The following is a 20,190-nucleotide window of genomic DNA, read 5'->3' as shown; positions in this document are numbered from 1 at the left end:
GGGCTGGGGCTATGGAACAGCTATTGAGTAGTTCTGGGGCAGGACATGGGGCTATGGGGCAGCTCTGGGGAGGGCTATGGGGCAGGCTATGGGGCACAGACCGAGCCGTTAGGCAGCACCCCTCCCCCGCCCAGGGGGCCGTGGCGGTGCTGGAGGACCGCGCACCATCGAGAGACGCGGCCAGAGCGGCCGCTTCCCCTCCCCGCCCCGCCCCTCCGCCCCGTTTCCCGCCCCGCGCCACTTCCGGCGCGCGCCAGGAGAGCGCGAGGGCAGCGCGGAGCGGGCGGCGCCATGGCAACGGCGGTGCGGGGGGGGGGTGGGGGGTCCTGAGGGGCTTTGGGGGGTCCTGAGGGGCTGGCGGGGTTTGGGGGCCCCGAGGGGCTGGGGAGTCTGGGGGGTGGTGGTGAGGGGATGGGGGGTTTTGGAGGGGTCTTGAGGGGCTGAGGGGGGTTTTGGGGTCCTTGAGGGGATGGGGGTCGAGGGAGGTGGTGAGGAGATGGGGGGGGTCCTGAGGGGAAGGGGGTTTTGGGGTCCCTGAGGGGATGGGGGGTCCGGGGAGGTGGTGAGGAGATGGGGGGGTCCTGAGGGGAAGGGGGGTTTTGGGGGTCCCTGAGGGGATGGGGGGTCCGGGGAGGTGGTGAGGAGATGGGGGGTCCTGAGGGGAAGGGGGGTTTTGGGGGGCCCTGAGGGGATGGGGGTCCGAGGGACGGAGCGTGAGGGCATGGGGGGGGCCCTGAGGGGTTTTGGGGGGTCCTGAGGGGATGAGGGAGCTTTGGGGGCTGGGGGGTCCGGGGGGTTCTGAGAGGTTTTGGGGGGTTTGGGGTCCGTGAGAAGATGGGGATGCAGAGGGGGTCGTGAGGGGATGGGGGGGGGGCTTTGAGGGGCTGGGGGGTTTGGGGGATCTGGGGGGTCGTGAGGGGCTGGGGGATTTGGGGGTCCTGAGGGGATGGGGTTGGGGGTGGGGTTCCGGAGGGGATTTGGGGGCCCTGAGCAGATTGGGGGGATTGAGGGGTTTGGGCACATAGGAGGGTGTGAGGGGCTGAGGGAGACTTGGGGGCTCTGAAGGCTTGGGGGTGTGAGGGAATTGGGGGAGGGAATTTGGGGAGCCCTGGGACCCCAACACCCCTCACCCCCTCCCCCCCCCCAGACCACGAAGGTGCCGGAGGTTCGGGACGTGACCCGGATCGAGCGCATCGGTGAGCGCCTTTGGGGGGGTGTCCCACCCTTTCGGGGGGTCCCCCTTTTTCAGAGGGGGTCCCCCTTTTCCCCAGGGGGTCCCCCACCCCTTTGCGGGGGTTCACCCCACTTTGTGACCCCCTTTTTCCTCCCCCCCCTTTTTCAGGGGCCCACTCCCACATCCGCGGCCTGGGCTTGGACGATGCCCTGGAACCCCGACAGGTACCGGGGGGGGGGGGGAACAACACCCTAAAATATTGAGGTGGGCACCCAAAATTTGGGGGTGCAGCCCCCCCAAAACCCCTCTTTTTCCCCCCAAAAGGTCTCGCAAGGGATGGTGGGACAACTGGCCGCTCGCCGCGCCGCCGGCGTCATCTTGGAGATGATTAAAGAAGGAAAAATCGCCGGCAGAGCCGTCCTCATCGCCGGCCAGCCCGGCACCGGCAAAACCGCCATCGCCATGGGTCCGCCGAGCGTCCCCCCCCCTTCCCCCGTCCCCGGTGGCGTTGTCACCTCCCTTTTTTAACGTCCCCAAATGTCCCCGACCCCAGGGATGGCGCAGGCCTTGGGACCCGACACCCCTTTCACCGCCATCGCCGGCAGCGAGATTTTCTCCCTGGAAATGAGCCGCACCGAAGCTCTCACCCAGGCTTTCCGCCGCTCCATCGGCGTCCGCATCAAGTCAGCACCCCCCCCCCATTTTTTTGGGGTCCCTTCATCCATTTTTGGGGTCCCCCCAGCATTTTTTGGGGTCCCCCCCGTTTAATTTTGGTGTCGCCGATGGTTTTTTTTTTGTCGCCGGGGGATTTTTAGGGAGGAGACGGAAATCATCGAAGGCGAAGTGGTGGAGATTCAGATCGATCGGCCGGCGACCGGCACGGTGAGGGGGTCTTCGAGCCCCCCCCCCCCAAAATCCCTCGGGGTACCCCAAAATTTCTTAGCGTACCCCAAAATTTTTACCCAGTTTCTCCAAAAATTTGGGGGGTTTTGGGGGTTTTTTTAGGGGACCAAGGTGGGGAAGCTGACGCTGAAAACGACGGAGATGGAGACGATTTACGATTTGGGCACCAAAATGATCGAGTCACTGACCAAGGAGAAGGTGCAGGCGGGGTGAGTGAGGGGGGACCCCGAAATTGGGGGGGACCCCGAAATTGGGGGGGACACCCCGAAATTGGGGTGGGGGCTGGGAAATTGGGGTGGGGGCCCTGAAATTGGGGTGAGGAGGTGGGAAATTGGGGTGGGGAGGTTGAAATGGGTGGGAAATTGGGGGGGGGAGGCGGGGATGGGGTCTGGGGCGGTGAAATGGGGGGGACCCCGAAAATGGGGGACCCCGAAAATGGGGTGGGGGTTGGGAAAATGGGGTGGGGTTGGGAAATTGGGGTGAGGAGCTGGGAAATTGGGGTGGGGAGGTTGAAATGGGTGGGAAATTGGGGGGAGGTGGGGATGGGGTCTGGGGTGGTGAAAATGGGGGGACCCCAGAAATGGGGTGGGGGACCCCGAAAATGGGGGGCGGGCAGGGAAATTGGGGGGAGGACCCCGGAAAATGGGGTGGGGGCTGGGAAATTGGGGTGAGGAGGTGGGAAATTGGGGTGGGGAGGTTGAAATGGGTGGGAAATTGGGGGGGGGAGGCGGGAATGGGGTCTGGGGCGGTGAAATGGGGGGACCCCAAAAATGGGGGGACCCCAAAAATGGGGTGGGGACCCCCGAAATTGGGGGGCTGGGAAATTGGGGTGGGGAGGTTGAAATGGGTGGGAAATTGGGGGGGGGGAGGTGGGGATGGTGTCTGGGGTGGTGAAAATGGGGGACCCCAAAAATGGGGTGGGGACCCCGAAAATGGGGGGTGGGGAAATTGGGGGGAGGACCCCGAAAATGGGGTGGGGGGCTGGGAAATTGGGGTGAGGAGGTGGGAAATTGGGGTGGGGAGGTTGAAATGGGTGGGAAATTGGGGGGAGGCGGGAATGGGGTCTGGGGTGGTGAAATGGGGGGACCCCAAAAATGGGGGGTGGGGAAATTGGGGGGGACCCCGAAAATGGGGTGAGGAGATGGGAAATTGGGGTGGGGAGGTTGAAATGGGTGGGAAATTGGGGGGGGACCCGGGGATGGGGTGGGGACCCCGAAAATGGGGGGGACCCGAAACTGGTGCGGAAACCCTGAAATGGAGCCCAAAATGGGGGTGGGGGGCGTTGGGAGGGGTGGGAGGACCCTGAAATTGGGGTGGGGGACCCCAAAATGGGGGAGAACCCCGAAATTGGGGGGTTACCCCCCAAAATGGAGCCCAAAATGGGGGGGGGGCACCCCGGAATGAGGGGGAGGGGTTCAAGGTGGGAAATGGGGTGAAAAACTCCAAAATGGGGTAAAAGAGCGGGGGGTGGAAATTGGGGTGAAAGAGCCTAAAAATGGGGTGAAACGCCCCAAAAAGTGGTTTAAAATGGGGGAAAAAAGGGAAAAGGTGAAAATGAGACCCAAAACCTCAAAAAATAGAATGGAAAAGCCCCAAAATTGGGTAGAAAATATAAAAGTGGGGTGAAAGGGCCCCAAAATGGGTTAAGAAATGCTAAATAAGGCCCAAAATTGGGTAAAAACCGTGAATATGGGGTGAAAGGGGCCTAAAGTGGGGAGAAAGAGCCTGAAAATGGGGTGAAACCCCCAAAATGGAGTTAAAAGTGGGGCGAAAAAGAGTGGAAAAAGTGAAAATGGGGCAAAACCACTCAAAAATGGAACAGGAAAGCCGCCAAATTGGATAAAAAACATAAAAATGGGGTGAAAAGGCCCCAAAATGGGGTGAAAATCCCCCAAAAGAGATTAAAAAATGCTAAATAAGCCTCAAAATTGGGTAAAAACCTTGAAAATGGGGTGAAAGGGGCCTAGAGTGGGGAGAAAGAGCCTGAAAATGGGGTGAAACCCCCAAAATGGGTTAAAAATGGGGGGAAAAAATGAAAATGGTGGAAATGGGGTGAAAAATCTGCAAAAATGGAACAGAAAAGCTCTGGAATTGGGTAAAAGCTGTGAAAATGGGGTGAAAAAGCCCTAAAATGGGGTGAAACTGTGGGGAAGTGGATTAAAAAATGGGGGGAAAAACAAATTGAAAAGGTGAAAATGGGGTAAAAAACGCGGCAAGTGAAATAGAAAAGCCCCAAAATGGGGTAAAAATTGTGAAAATGGGGTGAAAGAGGCTGAAAATGGGGTGAAACGCCCCAAAATGGGGTAAAAAATGGGGAACAAAAAAGGAAAAGGTGAAAATGGAGTGGAAAATGTGGAAAATGGAAGGGAAAAGCTTTAAAATTGGGTAAAAACTGCGAAAATGAGGTGAAAGAGCCCTAAAATGGGTTAAAAAATGGGGGGAAAACAAAGAAATGGGTGAAAATGGGATGAAAAACGTGGAAAATGGAATGGAAAAGCCCCAAGATTTGGTGAAAACCATAAAAATGGGGTGAAAGGGGCCTAAAATGGCGTGAAACCCCCCAAAATGGGTTAGAAAATGCAAAAAAAGAATGAAGAAAGTTGAAATGACGCAAAAAAACTTGGAAAATGGAACAGAAAAGCCCTGAAATGGGGTAAAAACCATAAAAATGGGGTGAAAGGGGCCTAAAATGGGGTGAAACCCCCCAAAAATGGGTTAAAAAATGGAAAAAAAAAAAGAATGAAAAAGGTAAAAAGGAGTTAAAATCCCTGGAAATGGAATGGAAAAGCCCCAAAATTGACTAAAAATCATAAAAATGGGGTGAAAAAGCTCTAAAATGGGGTGAAAGGGTGTTAAGAGGGGGTGACACGCTCTCGTTTTGGGGTGAAACCCCCCGTTTTCAGGTGTGCCCCCCCCCCCCAGTTGTAGATGATTGGGAAGGGAAGGGAATGAAAGCGAAACGAGGGTGAAAAACTGCAAGATTGGGTAAAAAAAGCTGTAAAACGGGGAAAAAGATATTTAGGGGAGTGGGGGGGTTGGGGGGACCCCCCCGGGGGACCCCAAAAATGGGGGGGGACACCCCAAAATGACGTTTATTCCCCCCCCCCCCTCCCCCGGGGTGCCATCACCATCGACAAGGCGACGGGGAAGATCTCCAAGCTGGGTCGTTCCTTCACGCGGGCGCGGGACTACGACGCCATGGGGTCGCAGGTGGGACTTGGGGGGCACTTGGGGGGCGGGGAGGGGGTTGGGGGTGAAGCTGAACCCCTTTTTTTGTGGGTGTTCCCCCCCCCCCTCCGCAGACGAAGTTCGTGCAGTGCCCCGACGGGGAGCTGCAGAAGCGGAAGGAGGTGGTGCACACCGTGTCGCTGCACGAGATCGACGTCATCAACAGCCGCACCCAGGGCTTCCTGGCGCTCTTCTCGGGTACGCCCCACGGCTGCCCCATAGCTGCCCCACAACTGCTCTTCGTGCCCCCTAACTGCCCCCCAGCTGCTCCTGGGATCCCCAAACTGCCCCTTATCCAGCCCAGGGCTCCTTCGTGCTGTTCTTGAGTGCACCTGACTACCCCATAAGTGTTTTTCCCTGCCCCACAACTGCATCCTCTGCCCCATAGCTGCCCCACAAGTGCCTCTCCTGCCCCCTAACTGCCCCCCAGGTGTTCCTGGGACCCCCAAACTGCCTCTTACCCAGCCCAGGGCTCCTTCGTGCTGTTCTTGACTGCCCCATAACTGCTTTCCTGTGCTCCACAACTGCTACCTCTGCCCCATAGCTGCCCCACAACTGCTTTTCTGCCCCCTAACTGCCCCCCAGGTGTTCCTGGGACCCCCAAACTGCCTCTTACCCAGCCCAGGGCTCCTTCGTGCTGTTCTTGGGTGCCCCATAACTGCTCTCTCCTGTCCCACAATTGCTTGCTCTGCCCCATAGCTGCCCCACAAGTGCTTCTCCTGCCCCCTAACTGCCCCCCAGCTGCTCCTGGGACCCCCAAACTGCCCCATATCCAGCGCAGGGCTCCCTTGTGCTTTTGCTACGTGCCCCCGAAGTGTTCCCCGTAACTCCCCCCCAGGACCCCTATAATCCCCTCCGTCCCCCATAACTCCCCCAGGCCCCCATAACCCCCCAAGACCCCCATAAACCCCCATAAACACCCCCAGACCCCATAACTGCCCTCAGCCCCCATAACCTCCCAGCCCCCATAAGCCCCCCAGTCCCCCCTACCCACCCCCTGTAAGTCCCCAGACCCCCATTCCCCCAGCCCCCCATAACCCACCCCAGACCCCCATAACCCCCCTCCAGTGCTCCATAACCCCCTAGCCCCCATAACCACCCCCAGCGCCCCCTAACCACCTCAGGTCCCTCATTCCCCCTCTGGCCCCCATAACCCCCCATAGCCCCCCAGACCCCCATAAACCCCCCTGGTCCCCGCTAACCACCTCAGGTCCCTCATTCCCCTCTCTGGCCACCCATAACCCCTCCCAGCCCCCCATAGCCCCCCAGACCCCCAATAAACCCCCTGGTCCCCCATAACCCCCCCAGACCCCCATAAACCCTCCTGGTCCCCCTAACCACCTCAGGTCCCTCATTCCCCTCTCTGGCCCCCATAACCCCCCCATAACCCCCCAGAACCCCATACCCCCCCCGGTCCCCATAAACCCCCTGGTCCCCCATAACCGCCCCCAGCCCCCCATAAATCCCCTGGTCCCCCATAACCGCCCCCAGCCCCCATAACCCCCTCCATAACCCCTCCCAGCCCCCATAGCCCTCCCAGACCCCCATAGCCCCCCCCCAGACCCCCTATAAACCCCCTGGTCCCCCATAACCGCCCCCAGCCCCCCATAAACCCCCTGGTCCCCCATAACCGCCCCCAGCCCCCTATAACCCCCCCAGGCCCCCTAACCACCCCCGACCCCCCAGGCGACACGGGGGAGATCAAGACGGAGGTGCGGGAGCAGATCAACGCCAAGGTGGCCGAGTGGCGGGAGGAAGGCAAAGCCGAAGTCATCCCGGGGGTGAGCTGCGGACGCCTGGGGGGCCCTGAGACCCCAAGACCCCCATAACCCCCCCCCGCCCCCCCAGGTTTTGTTCATCGACGAGGTTCACATGTTGGACATCGAATGTTTCTCCTTTCTCAACCGTGCCTTGGAGAGCGACATGGCCCCCGTCCTCATCATGGCCACCAACCGCGGCATCACCCGGTAGGGGATTTATTTTTATTTTTGGGGTGCAGGGGAGAACTTAAAAGAGAAAATTTGGGGCGTAGGGGACCCCCCCACACTTTTTTTTTTTTTTGGGTGTCTTTTAGGATTCGGGGAACCAACTACCAAAGCCCCCACGGGCTCCCCATCGATCTCCTCGACCGCTTGCTCATCATCTCCACCGCGCCCTACAGCGACAAGGAGACCAAGCAGATCCTCAAAATAAGGTGGGGGACCCCCAAAAATCCACCCCCCCCCAAATCCCCTCTCCCGGGGGGCCCCCCAGCCCCTCCCTGCGCCCCACGGGGCACCCCCAGCCCCACGTGGGTCTCCACGGGGCGGGAGAACCGCTGAGGGTTTTGTGGGCGCTTCCCCCTGACACCTCTGGGTGCTCCCCGACAGCCCCCAAAGCCCAATGGTGCCCCCCTGTTACCCCCAGGTGCCCCCCAACACCCTCGGGTGCCCCTATTGACACCGCTGGGTGCCCCCAACACCCCAGGCACCCCAAACACCCCTGGGGTGCCCCGAACCCTCTCAGGTACCCCCAACACCCCTGGGTGCCCCCAACACCTTGGGGTGCCCCCAAACCACCCCCACATCCCCCCAACACCCTCGGGTGCCCCTATTGACACCCTCGGGTGCCCCTATTGACACCCTTGGGTGCCCCAAACCCTTCTCAGGTGCCCCCAACACCCCTGGGTGCCCCCAACACCTCGGGGTGCCCCCAAACACCCCACGTCGCCCCAACACCCTTGGGTGCCCCTATTGACACTCTTGGGTGCCCCCTAACACCCCCAGGCACCCCCAAACACCCCTGGGGTGCCCCTGAACCCCTTCAGGGTGCCCCCAACACCTTGGGGTGCCCCCAAACCCACCTTGGGTACCCCATAAGCCCCTCACGTGCCCCCACCACCTTGGAGCACCCCTTAACGGCTTTGGGCTGCCCCCAGCACCCTTGGGTGCCCCTTATCCCCTCAGGGTACCCCCTACCCCCTTAGAGTACCCCCCCAACACCTCAGGACACCCCAAAAATCTCTGGGTCTCCCCTAATCCTTTCGGGGCGCCCCCCCCGCGCCCCCCCCATGCGAGGAGGAGGACGGGGGGATGGCGGAAGACGCCTACTCGGTGCTGACGCGCATCGGGCTGGAGACCTCCCTGCGCTACGCCATCCAGCTCATCACCGCCGCCAGCCTGGTGGCCCGCAAGCGCAAGGTGTGGGGCTGGGCGCTGGGTGCCTTTGCTTGGGGGGCGAGGTGTGGGGCTGGAGGATGGGATCCTTCATTTTGGGGGGTGAGGTGTGGGGTGAATGGCTGGGTTCCTTCACCTGGGGGCGAGGTGTGGGGCTGGAGGATGGGTTCCTTCATTTTGGGGGGCGAGGTGTGGGGCTGGAGGATGGGGTCTCTTGATTGTGGGGGACGAGGTGTGGGGCTGGACGCTGGGGTGTCTTGATTTGGGGGCAAGGTGTGGGGCTGGGCGCTGAGTGCCTTTGCTTGGGGGGCGAGGTGTGGGGCTGGAGGATGGGATCCTTCATTTTGGGGCGAGGTGTGGGGCTGGATGCTGGGGTCTCTTGATTTTGGGGGCAAGGTGTGGGGCTGGGCGCTGGGTGCCTTCGCTTGGGGGCGAGGTGTGGGGCTGGAGGATGGGATCCTTCATTGTGGGGGCAAGATGTGGGGCTGGATGCTGGGGTCTCTTGATTTTGGGGGCAAGGTGTGGGGCGGGGCGGTGGGTGCCTTTGCTTGGGGGGCAAGGTGTGGGGCTGGAGGATGGGTTCCTTCATTTTGGGGGCGAGGTGTGGGGCTGAATGGCTGGGTTCCTTCACCTGGGGAGTGAGGTGTGGGGCTGGAGGATGGGGTCTCTTGATTTGGGGGCAAGGTGTGGGGCTGGAGGATGGGTTCCTTCATTTTGGGGGGCGAGGTGTGGGGCTGGAGGATGGGATCCTTCATTGTGGGGGACGAGGTGTGGGGCTGGACGCTGGGGTGTCTTGATTTGGGGGGCGAGGTGTGGGGCTGGAGGATGGGATCCTTCATTTTGGGGGGTGAGGTGTGGGGCTGGATGCTGGGGTCTCTTGATTTTGCAGCCTACGTCTCCGGCTGGGCGGTGGGTGCCTTCGCTTGGGGGTGAGGTGTGGGGCTGGAGGATGGGATCCTTCATTTTGGGGGCGAGGTGTGGGGCTGGAGGATGGGTTCCTTCACCTGGGGGCGAGTGTGGGGCTGGAGGATGGGGTCTCTTGATTTGGGGGCAAGGTGTGGGGCTGGAGGATGGGATCCTTCATTTTGGGGGCGAGGTGTGGGGCTGGAGGATGGGATCCTTCATTGTGGGGACGAGGTGAGGGGCTGGACGCTGGGGTGTCTTGATTTGGGGCGAGGTGTGGGGCTGGAGGATGGGATCCTTCATTTTGGGGGTGAGGTGTGGGGCTGGATGCTGGGGTCTCTTGATTTTGGGGGCAAGGTGTGGGGCTGGGCGCTGGGTGCCTTCGCTTGGGGGTGAGGTGTGGGGCTGGAGGATGGGATCCTTCATTTTGGGGGGCGAGGTGTGGGGCTGGAGGATGGGTTCCTTCACCTGGGGGGCGAGGTGTGGGGCTGGAGGATGGGGTCTCTTGATTTGGGGGCAAGGTGTGGGGCTGGAGGATGGGATCCTTCATTTTGGGGCGAGGTGTGGGGCTGGACGGCTGAGTTTCTTCATGTGGGGGACAAGGTGTGGGGCTGGACACCAGGGTCTCTTGATTTGGGGGCAAGGTGTGGGGCTGGGCGCTGGGTGCCTTCGCTTGGGGCGAGGTGTGGGGCTGGCGGCTGGGGGTCCCTTTACCTGGGGGGCGAGGTGTGGGGGGTTTTGGGGTGTGTCCCCCCCCCCGCAGGGGGCACAGGTGCAGGTGGGCTGGGGGAGGTTTGGGGGAGCCGGGGGGGGTTTGGGCCCCCCCATGTTGGGGTCCCCCCGCAGGGGCGGAGGTGCAGGTGGGCTGGGGGAGGTTGGGGGGGTTTGGGGGCGCCGGGGGGGTGGGGGGGGTTTTGGGGCCCCCCCCATGTTGGGGTCCCCCCGCAGGGGGGGGAGGTGCAGGTGGAGGACATCAAGCGCGTCTACTCGCTGTTCCTGGACGAGTCGCGCTCCACCCAGTACATGAGGGAGTTCCAGGAGGCCTTCCTCTTCAACGAGCTCAGTGAGGGGGGGACATGGGGGGACACGGGGGGACACGGGGATGGGGGGACACAGGGATGGGGGGACACGGGGGGACACGGGGGTGGGGGGACACAGGGATGGGGGGACACGGGGGACACGGGGGTGGGGGGGACACAGGGGGACATGGGGGACATGGGGGATGGGGGGACACAGGGGGACACGGGGATGGGGGGACAGGGATGGGGGACACGGGGACAGGGGGGACACAGGGATGGGGGACACAGGGATGGGGGACATGGGGGAACAGGGGCTGGGGCGACACGGGGGACATGGGGGATGGGGGGACATGGGGGATGGGGGGACACGGGGGGGACACAGGGATGGGGGACACACGGGGGATGGGGGGACACAGGGGGACACAGGGATGGGGGACACACAGGGGACACGGGACACAGGGGGACACGGGGAACGGGATGGGGGACACAGGGACAGGGGACATGGGGGAACAGGGATGGGGGACACGGGGGGACATGGGGATGGGGGGGACATGGGGATGGGGGACACGGGGGGGACATGGGGGACACAGGGACGGGGGACACAGGGGGACGGGGGGGGAGACAGGAGGGACATGGGGAACAGGGATGGGGGCACATGGGGGACACTGGGGGACACGGGGACAGGGGGGACATGGGGGACGGGGATGGGGGACATGGGAACATAGAGGGGACAGGAGACGGGGGGATGGGGGACATGGGGACATGGGGAGGGGAGAACAGGGGATGGGGGGGACAGGGGGGACATGGGGGAACAGGGGATGGGGGACACAGGGACAGGGGGACACGGGGGACATGGGGCGGGGGAGATGGGGAACAGGGGGACACAGGATGGGGGAGGACAGGGGGACATGGGAACATAGAGGGACGGGGGATGGGGACAGGATGGGGGACATGGGATGGGGGACACGGGGGGATGGGGGGACACAGGGGGGATGGGGGGACAAGGGGGACATAGGGAGGGGGACATGGGGGACACGGGATGGGGGGACACAGGGGGACAGGGGGAACATGGGGGACACGGGGAACAGGGGGACATGGGGGGACGTGGAGACGGGATGGGGGACACGGGGGACATGGGAACACAGGGGGACAGGGGGACAGGGGTGGGGGGACTTGGGGGGACACACGGTGGGGGTGGGGACATGGAGATAGAGATTGGGGGATGGGGACGGTGAGGAGACATGGGGACAGTGGGGGGTGGGGACACAGAGGGGACATGGGGACACAGATGGGAGGGACAGGGGTTGGGGGGACGTGGGGACACAGGGGGGCTGGGGGGACACGGGGGGAGGGGACACTGAGGGGATGGGGGATGACACAGAGGGGAGGGGACACGGGTGGGGACGGACATGGGGACACCAGGGGGTCCCTGACTCTGTGTCCCCCCCTCCCCCCATCTTCCCCCAGAGGGCGAAACCATGGAAACACCGTGACCCCCAGCCTCCGCCCCTCCCCCCCACCCGCCCCTCCCCCCCTTCTGTAAAATAAATCCCGGGTTGGAGCCGGACGCCGGGGTCTTTGGGGAGGGGGAGGGGTGACAAGGCGGGAGGTCTGGGTGCCCTGCGGTGGGGGATGGGCGACAGCTTTATTGGGAGGTGGGGAGGGGAGTGGGGGAGGGGCTCGTCACCCATCGCTGAACTGGTAGAAGAGGCGGCGGCGGGGGGGGTCCGGGGGGTCCCGGAAGCGGGGGACGAAGGGGACGCGGAGGATCTGGGCGAAGCCCTCGGCGGGGGAGGGGGCGACGAACCGGTTCCTGAGGGGAGGGGCCACAGGAATTGAGGGGGGGAGGGAGGGGGAGAAATCCACGGGAATCAGGGGAAATGGAGATGGGGGAGGGGAGATGGGGGAGGGGCGGGGGATGGGGCAAGCACGCAAGAATGGGCAAAACGGGGGTGGGGGAGGGACAGGGTGAAGGCCCCCCCGAAATGGGGTAAAATCCCCCAGGAATGGGCAAAGGGGGCGCCCCCAGACCTCCCAAACACCCTTCAGGGCCCCCCAAACCCTCCATGGGCCCCCAAAACCTCCCCAGCCCCCCAGGATCATTCCCCTCCCCCAACACCCCAGGGCCCCCAACCCCGCAAATCCCCCTCCCCGGGGCCCCCAAAACCATCCAGGGCCCCCCAAACCCACCCTGCCCCTCAATCCCCCTGGGGCCCCCAAAACCCTCCAGGGCCCCCCCAGCCCCCCAAACCTCCCCCACCGGTAGCCGTGCAGGACGACGTCGGTGACGGGGACGTGGCCGCTCTCCGTCATATCCCGAAACTTTTTTTTGGGGGGGAGGGGAAAGGAGGTTCAGAAGGCGGTGGGGAGGGGCCAGCCCCCCCCACCCCCCAGGGTGGGGTCAGCCCCAGCCCCCTCACCCGGCAGTTGTGCCGCGCTTGCTCCAGGCCGGCGGTGAAATGGAGGCAGCGGCAGGGGACGGCGGCCGCCCGGGCGCAGGCCACGTACCTGGGGGGGGGAGGGGACAAAAAGGGGGGGTCAAGGGGGGACCCCAACATTTTGGGGACCCCCCTCCCCCACGATTTTGGGGGGGCCCCCCCCCCCGGACTCGCCTCTGCCGCGACTCGGGGTCGGGGTTGGTGTTGTCGACGGCCACGGGGCGGCCGCGGGCCAGGGCGGCCTCGCAGGCGGCCACGCAGCGCTGCCAGGAGCCCAGCGTGTCCTGGCGGGGTCACGGTGGGGTCAGCGGGGGTCAACAGGGGTCACGGGGAACCGCTGACCCCGCCGTGACCCCGCCGTGACCTCGCCGTGACCCCCCCCCGTACCCGGTTGACGTAGGCGTAGCCCGCGGGGACGAAGTGCGTCTTGAGGAAGGTCGACTTGCCGGCTGGGGTCAGAGGGCAAGGTTGGGGGGTCAGAGGTCAGGGGTGGAGGTCAAGGGTCAGGGTGGGGGTCAAGGGTGGATGTGAGAAGTCAGGGGTTAGGGTGGTTGGGGTCAGAGCTCAGGCTCGGGGGTCAAGGGTCAGGGTTGAAGGTCAGAGTTTGGGGTCGGGGTTAGAAGGGTTGGGGTCAGGAGTGGGGGTCAAGGGTCAGGCTTGAAGGTCAGAGGTCGGGTTTAGAAGGGTTGGGGTCAGGGGTTAGGATTAGGGTTGGGGTCAGAGGCAGGGGTCAGGTGTCAGGTTGGGGTCAAGGGTCAGGGTTGGAGGTCAGAGGTCAGATTTGGGGTCAGCATTAGAGGTCAGAGGTCGGGGTTTAGGGTCAGCATTAGAAATCAGGGGTCGGGGTTTGGGGTCAGGGGTCACCAGAGGGATCAAGGGGCTGGGGAGGGGTCAGTGTTGGGGGTCAGGAGGCGCCACTGGAGGTCAGGGGTCGTAGGTGGGGTCAGGGGTCGGAGGTCGCTCACCGCCGGGGAAGCCGACGGCCACCAGCACCTCGGGGCTGGAGGAGAGCAGGGCGGCGTCGGGGGGGTCGTAGGGCGGAGCCTCGGGGTCAAGCTGGCGCTGCGGGGTCACAAGTCAGGGGTCAAGGGTCCGGGGTCAGCCCCGGAGAGGTGGGGGGAGGGGGAGGTCACTCACAGGGTCAAAGGTCGGCAGGTCGAAGGGCGCAGGCGCCCAGCCCAGGAAGAATTCCTCCGGCGTCTGGAAGCGCAGCTCCGCGTTGAGGGCGAACTGGGGGGGGGAGGTCACTGACTGGGGGGACTGGGAGGGACTGGGAACCCGCTGGGGGAACTGGGAGGGACTGGGAACCCACTGGGGGGGCTGGGGGGAACTGGAGGGATTGGGAACCACTGGGGGCTACTGGGAGGGACTGGGAACCCACTGGGGGGCTGGGGGGAACTGGAGGGATTGGGAACCACTGGGGGGCCACTGAGAGGGAACTGGGAACTGACTGGGGGCTGGAAGCCCACTGGGAGGGAACTGGGGGGACTGGGAACCAACTGTGGGTGAACTAGGGGAACTGGGAGGGAACTGGGGAGGACTGGGAGGGACTGGGAGCAAACTGAGGGGACTGGGAACCTACTGGGGGGACTGGGAGAGCTGGGGGAGCAGGCTGCAAGTAAACTGGGGGGTTCTGGGAGTGACTGGGAGCGAACTGGGAGGGACTGGGAACCCACTGGGGGCTGGAAGCAAACTGGGGGACTGGGAGGGAAAGGAGCCCAGAGGGTGGGAGGGGCCCAGGGATTGGGGGGGGAGGGCCCAGGGGTCCCCGGGATTTGGGGGGGCATGGGGGTCCCCAGGGCTGGGGGGTTGCATGGGTTTGGGGGCCCCCTGGGGTTTGGGGGCGGTGTCCCCAGGGGTCCGGGGGGCCCCAGGGGTTTGGGGGGACAGGGGGAGTCCCCAGGGGTCTGGGGGCCCCGGGGGTCCCCAGGGGTCCGGGGGGCAGGGGGTCCCCAGGGGTTTGGGGTGCTCCGGGGGGTCCCCAGGGGTCCGGGGGGGCAGGGGGTCCCCAGGGGTTTGGGGGCTCCGGGGGTCCCCAGGGGTCAGGGGTCCCCAGGGTTTGGGGGGCTCCGGGGGGTCCCCAGGGGTTTGGGGGCCGCACCAGGCGGTCGCTGCAGGAGAAATCCTTCTTCTTTCGCCCGGGGGCCCAGTTTGGGGGGCGGCCGGCGGCATCTGGGGGACCCCAAAAAAAAAAGGGGGACGGGCTGGACCCCAAACACCCCCAAAGACCCCTGGGACCCCCCCCCCCAAAACCTTCTCGGGACCCCCCAATGCCCCCAGCACCCCAGGGTCCCCCAAAGCCCCCAAAGTCACCCAGGACCCCAGGACTCCCCAAGCCCCCTGGGACCCCAAAACCCTCTCAGGACCCCCATTGCCCCCCAGCACCCTAATGCCACCCCAGGGTCTCCAAAGCCCCCAGGACCCCCAAATCACCCAGGACCCCAAAACATCCCCACGGCCCCCCAAAAGTCACCCAGGACCCCCGGCACCCCAAAGCCCCCCCCCAACCCCCCGGGACCCCAAAACACCCCCAGGGTCCCCCTGAACCCCCAAAGACCCCTGGGTCCCCCAGGACCCCCCCTCCCCAGCACCCTCATGGCACCCCAGGGTCCCCCGAAGTCACCCAGGACCCCCCCCAAACCCCCTGCGACCCCAAAACACCCCCAGGGCCCCCAAAACCCTCCCAGGGCCCCCAAAACCCCAAAAGCCCAAGGGCCCCCCCAAAGACCCCTGGGACCCCCCCCAGCACCCTCATGGCACCCCAGGGTCCCCAAGACCCCACTGGGACCCCCAGGACCCCCCTCACCCCAAAACACCCCGGGCCCCCCTCACCGCCCACGTAGAGGCTGTCGGGCACCGACACCGTCACGTCCCCGTTCGCCTGCGGGAGAGCCCGAAACCAGTGCCTCCCAGTTCATCCCAGTGCCCCCCCGCCCCCCCGAGCTCCCAACACTGCCCAGCAGCTCCCAGCGCCCTCCACAGCTCCCAGTGCCCTCCCAGCATCCTCCCAGTAGCTCCCAGCAGCTCTGACCCCCCGCAGCTCCCAGTGCCCTCCCAGCGCCCCCCGCAGTTCCCAGCACCCTCCCAGTAGCTCCCAGCACCCTCCCAGCGCCCCCCGCAGTTCCCAGCGCCCCCCGCAGTTCCCAGCGCCCTCCCAGTAGCTCCCATGCCCTCCCAGTGCCCCCCGCAGCTCCCAGCGGCCTCCCAGCAGCTCCCAGCACCCTCCCAGCACACTCCCAGTAGCTCCCAGCAGCTCCCAGCGCCCTCCCGCAGTTCCCAGTGCCCTCCCAGTAGCTCCCAGCAGCTCCCAGCGCCCTCCTAGCAGCTCCCAGCGCCCTCCCAGCACCCTCCCAGTGCCTCCCCCCAGTTCCCAGCGCCCTCCCAGCAGCTCCCAGTGCCCCCCAGTTCCCAGCGCCCTCCCAGCAGCTCCCAGCACCCTCCCAGCGCCCCCCCGCAGTTCCCAGCACCCTCCCAGCAGCTCCCAGCACCCCCCAGCACCCTCCCAGCAGCTCCCAGCACCCTCCCAGCAGCTCCCAGCACCCCCAGCAGCTCCCAGTGCCCCCCAGTCCCTCCCCACCTTCTCGCAGAGATGATCCCACATCCCCAGCACCGGTTTCCGATAGATCCCCGGCCCCGTCGCCACCAACACCTAATTTTTTTTTTTTGGGGGCGGGGGGGGCAAAACAGCTCAGGGGGGATCCCCACAACCCGGGGGGGGCCTGGGGGGGCCCCCTGAGATTTGGGGGGGCCGGGGGGGCCCTGCGGACCTGGAGGGGCAGCCCCAGGCCCCGCGTCACCGCCTCCACCTTGGCCTTGAAATCTTGGGGGCGCAGGCGCCCGCGGGAGATGCCCAGTTGGTTGGTGAAGACGACGAGCTGGAAAATTGGGGGGGCATAAAAGGGGGGTCAGTGGGATTTGGGGGGGTCTGAGGGGGCAGGGGGTTTGGGGGTTCTGAGGGGGTGGGGGGGGTCTTGGGGGTTCAGGGGGTTTGGGGGGGTTCAGAGGGGTTTGGGGGGCCCTGAGGGGCAGTGGGGGGTCTTGGGGGTTCAGGGGGTTTGGGGGGGGGTTCAGAGGGGTTTGGAGGGGCCCTGAGGGGGCAGTGGGGGGGTCTTGGGGGTTCAGGGGGTTTGGGGGGCTCTGAGGGGGCAGTGGGGGGTCTTGGGGGTTCAGGGGGTTTGGGGGCCCTGAGGGGGCAGTGGGGGTCTTGGGGGTTCAGGGGGTTTGGGGGGGCTCTGAGGGGGCGGTGGGGGGTCTTGGGGGTTCAGTGGGGTTTGGGGGGCTCTGAAGGGTCAGGGACATTTCGGGGGCCCTGAGGGGCAGTGGAGTTTGGGGGGATCTTGTGGGGGTTTGGTGAGGTTTGGGGGGCCCTGAGGGGAGATCCTGGGGGTCCCGGGGGGCACTGGGGTGTGAGGAGGTGCCAGAGAGAGCTGGAAGGGGTCAGGGGGCTTGGGGGGGGGGGTTCAGTGAGGTTTGGGGGGCCCTGAGGGGTCAGAGGGATTTGGGGGCTTGGGGGCTCACGGGGGTTGGGGGGTCTTGGGGGTTCCATGGAGTTTGGGGGCCCTGGGGGGTTGGTACCTTATACCCATCGCTCTGCAGCTGCTTCAACTTTTTGGGAACCTCGGGGTACAAAATCCTGGGGTGGAGAATAAAAATTGAGGTGGGGCACCCCAAAATAGCACCCAGGAGCCCCCCACACACACATACACCCCACCCCCCCAGGGCCCCCAAAACCAAACCCCCCACCCCTCACCTCCAGTCATCGGGGCTGGTGGGAAACACCTTCCCGACTTGGTGGTGATGAGGGTCCCGTCCAGGTCAAAGCCGGCGATCTTGGGGGGTCGGGGGTTAAAAGGGGTCCCCAAAATGGGGGGGCCCCCAGGAGAGCGGGGACCCCCCCAGAAAAAGAAAAACCCCCATAATAGAAAGGGAACCCCCAAAACGGAGGCGTTACCTGAGCGCTGGGGAGGACGCCGGGGGGGGTGAAGACGAGGAGGGAGCCGTGGTGGTGCCAAGCGCCGGAGGGGGCAAAGATTTGGGGGCCCCCGGAGTGGGGGAGGGGATTCTGGGGAGGGGCTGAGGGGGCGTTTTTGGGGCGGGGGACCCCTCAAAGTGAAGTTCGTGGGGTAAAGCCCGTTGACCAAGCAGAGGGTCTGGCCGGGACGGAGGGTGGCACGACCCCCGGCCCAGCATTGCCCCCCCCACAGAAGTGGGGTTCACGCCTCGCTGTTGGGGGAGGGGGCAGCATCAGGGGGCCCCAAAACCCCTGGGGTCCCCCCTCAATTCCCACCCCACCTCCCCGAATCCCCCCAAATGGCTTTAGGCCCCCCCCCAAATCACCCCCGCTGCCTCGACCCCCACAAATCACCCCGAGGTCCCCCAAAATAGCCCTGAGGCCCCACATCCCCAGGACCCCCAAACACCCTCATAACCCTCTCAGCACCCCCCAATACATCCAGGACCCCCCAAACCTTCAGCCCCTCAAACACCCCATAACCCCCCAGATGGCCCCAAACCCCACCAGGGCCCCTCAATACTCCCAGACCCCCCAAAACACTCTCAGGACCCCCCAATACCCCCCAAACACCCTCAGGACCCCCCAATACCCCCAGACCCCCAAACACCCTCAGGACCCCCAGGGTCCCCAATACCCAGACCCCCAAACACCCTCAGGACTCCCCAATACTCCCAGACCCCCAAACACCCTCAGGGCCCCCCCCCAATACTCACAGACCCCCCCCCAAACACCCTCAGGACCCCAGGGTCCCCCAATACCCCAGACCCCCCAAACACCCTCAGGACCTCCCCCAAACCCCCAGGGCCCCCAAACCCCACCTGGATGACCAAGGCCGTGCCCTCGGCATAGTTGGCCACGATCTCCACTGCGGGGGGGGGCGGTGAGAAATGGGGACCCCAGAGCCCCCAATGCGGGGGAAAAGGAGGGGGGCCCCCAGTCCCTAGGTGGGGGAGGGGCTCCCCCAGAGGGGCTCTTTGGGGGTGCCCAGGGAGGGTTTGGGGGTCCACAGGGATGGGGGGGTGCAGGGACCAAAGGGGGCTGGGGGGGGGTCCCGGGGGGCCTTGAGGGGTCCTGGGGCTGGGTTTGGGGTGCCCAGGGGTCTGGGGGTCGTGGGGAGCCGGGGGGACCCTGGGGTTGGGTCTGGGGGTGCTGGGGGCATCTGGGGGTCGTGAGGAGCTGGGGGTCCTGGGGGTGGTCAGGGGGTTGGGGGTGCCCAGAGGGGTCTGGGGGTGCCCAGAGGGGTCCTGGGGGGCAGGGGCTGAGTCTGGGGGTGCCCGGGGGGCTGAAGGGTCCTGAGGAGCTGGGGGGTCCTGGGGCTGGGTTTGGGGGTGCCCAGGGGGCCTGGGGGTCCCAGGAAGCCGGGGGGACCCTGGGCTGAGTCTTGGGGTGCTGGGGGGTCTGAGAGGATCTGGGGGGCAGGGGCTGGGGGGCTTGAGGGGTCCTGGGGAGCTGGGGGGTTCTGGGGCTGGGGGTGCCCCGGGGGGGTCTGGGGAGTTTGGGGGTGCTGGGGGAGGGGTCTGGGGGGTCCTGAGGAGCCGGGGGTCCCGGGGTGGTGGTGGGGGTTTGGGGGTGCCCAGGGGGTCTGGGGGTCCTGGGGAGAGCCTGGGGTTGGGTCTGGGGTGCTGGGGGCACCTGGGGGGCAGGGGCTGAGTCTGGGGGTGCTGGGGGGGCTGAGGGGTCCTGAGGAGCTGGGGGTCCTGGGGCTGGGTTTGGGGGTGCCTGGGGGTCTGGGGGGCCATGAGGTCGGGTCTGGGGGAGGGAGGGGGTCTCAGGGGGTCTGCGGAGCTGGGGGGTTCTGGGGCTGGGGGTGCCCGGGGGGTGTGGGGAGTTTGGGGGTGCTGGGGGGGGTCTGGGGGTCCTGAGGAGCCGGGGGGGTCCCGGGGTGGTGGGGGGTTTGGGGGTGCCCAGGGGGGTCTGGGGGTGCTGGGGGCACCTGGGGGGCAGGGGCTGGGTTTGGGGTGCCCACGGGGAGGGGGGAGTTGGGGGTGCTGGGGAGCCCCGGGAAGCCGGGGGGAAGGGGGGACCCCGGGGCTGGGTCTGGGGGTGCCCGGGGGATCCCCGAGGAGCTCCCGGTACCCCGGGGCTCAGCCCGGGGAGGGTCTGGAGGATCCCGGGGGCGGAATCCAGGGCCGGGCCTGGGGCTGCCCGGGGATCCCCGGGGGGGGGGGGGGGGGTTCCCGGTGCCCCGGACGCACCCTGCCCGCGGGAGCACTTCCGGTCGGTGATGCCGGTGAGCGGCCCCCGGCCCAGCACCACGCTCTCCCCGTCGGGCAGCGGCACCGGCCCGCCCGCGCCCCGCAGCTCGCACCGCATCCCTCCCGGAAGTGACCCCCTCCCCGGGGCCGGTTAAACCCAC

General features: G+C 65.5%; 2 protein-coding genes across 2 annotated transcripts; one reads left to right on the top strand and one right to left on the bottom strand.

Moving 5' to 3' along the window:
* The first annotated feature begins 194 nt into the window (after positions 1-194).
* RUVBL2 (RuvB like AAA ATPase 2) lies at positions 195-11,943 on the top strand. The gene is given in 15 exon segments (XM_072847748.1): positions 195-303; positions 1,148-1,196; positions 1,343-1,398; positions 1,499-1,640; positions 1,728-1,857; positions 1,990-2,056; positions 2,180-2,292; positions 5,200-5,287; positions 5,380-5,503; positions 6,992-7,086; positions 7,154-7,272; positions 7,380-7,499; positions 8,355-8,484; positions 10,312-10,426; positions 11,850-11,943. Coding segments are annotated over 15 exon segments (1,386 nt in total). The 5' UTR covers positions 195-291; the 3' UTR covers positions 11,876-11,943.
* A 56-nt stretch (positions 11,944-11,999) lies between these two features.
* PNKP (polynucleotide kinase 3'-phosphatase) lies at positions 12,000-20,176 on the bottom strand. The gene is given in 18 exon segments (XM_072847684.1): positions 12,000-12,195; positions 12,643-12,704; positions 12,803-12,890; positions 12,995-13,104; positions 13,208-13,269; positions 13,786-13,882; positions 13,958-14,050; positions 14,922-14,992; positions 15,653-15,701; positions 16,398-16,469; positions 16,588-16,695; positions 17,396-17,453; positions 17,571-17,607; positions 17,610-17,649; positions 17,772-17,819; positions 17,861-18,043; positions 18,653-18,699; positions 20,030-20,176. Coding segments are annotated over 18 exon segments (1,473 nt in total). The 5' UTR covers positions 20,148-20,176; the 3' UTR covers positions 12,000-12,065.
* Positions 20,177-20,190: the final 14 nt, after the last annotated feature.

This window comes from Ciconia boyciana, chromosome 28 (genome assembly GCF_034638445.1).
Source record: "Ciconia boyciana chromosome 28, ASM3463844v1, whole genome shotgun sequence".
Classification (NCBI taxonomy): Eukaryota; Metazoa; Chordata; class Aves; order Ciconiiformes; family Ciconiidae; genus Ciconia; species Ciconia boyciana.
Note: the sequence above shows the minus strand (reverse complement) of the source record. Positions and strands in the feature narration are given on the sequence as shown.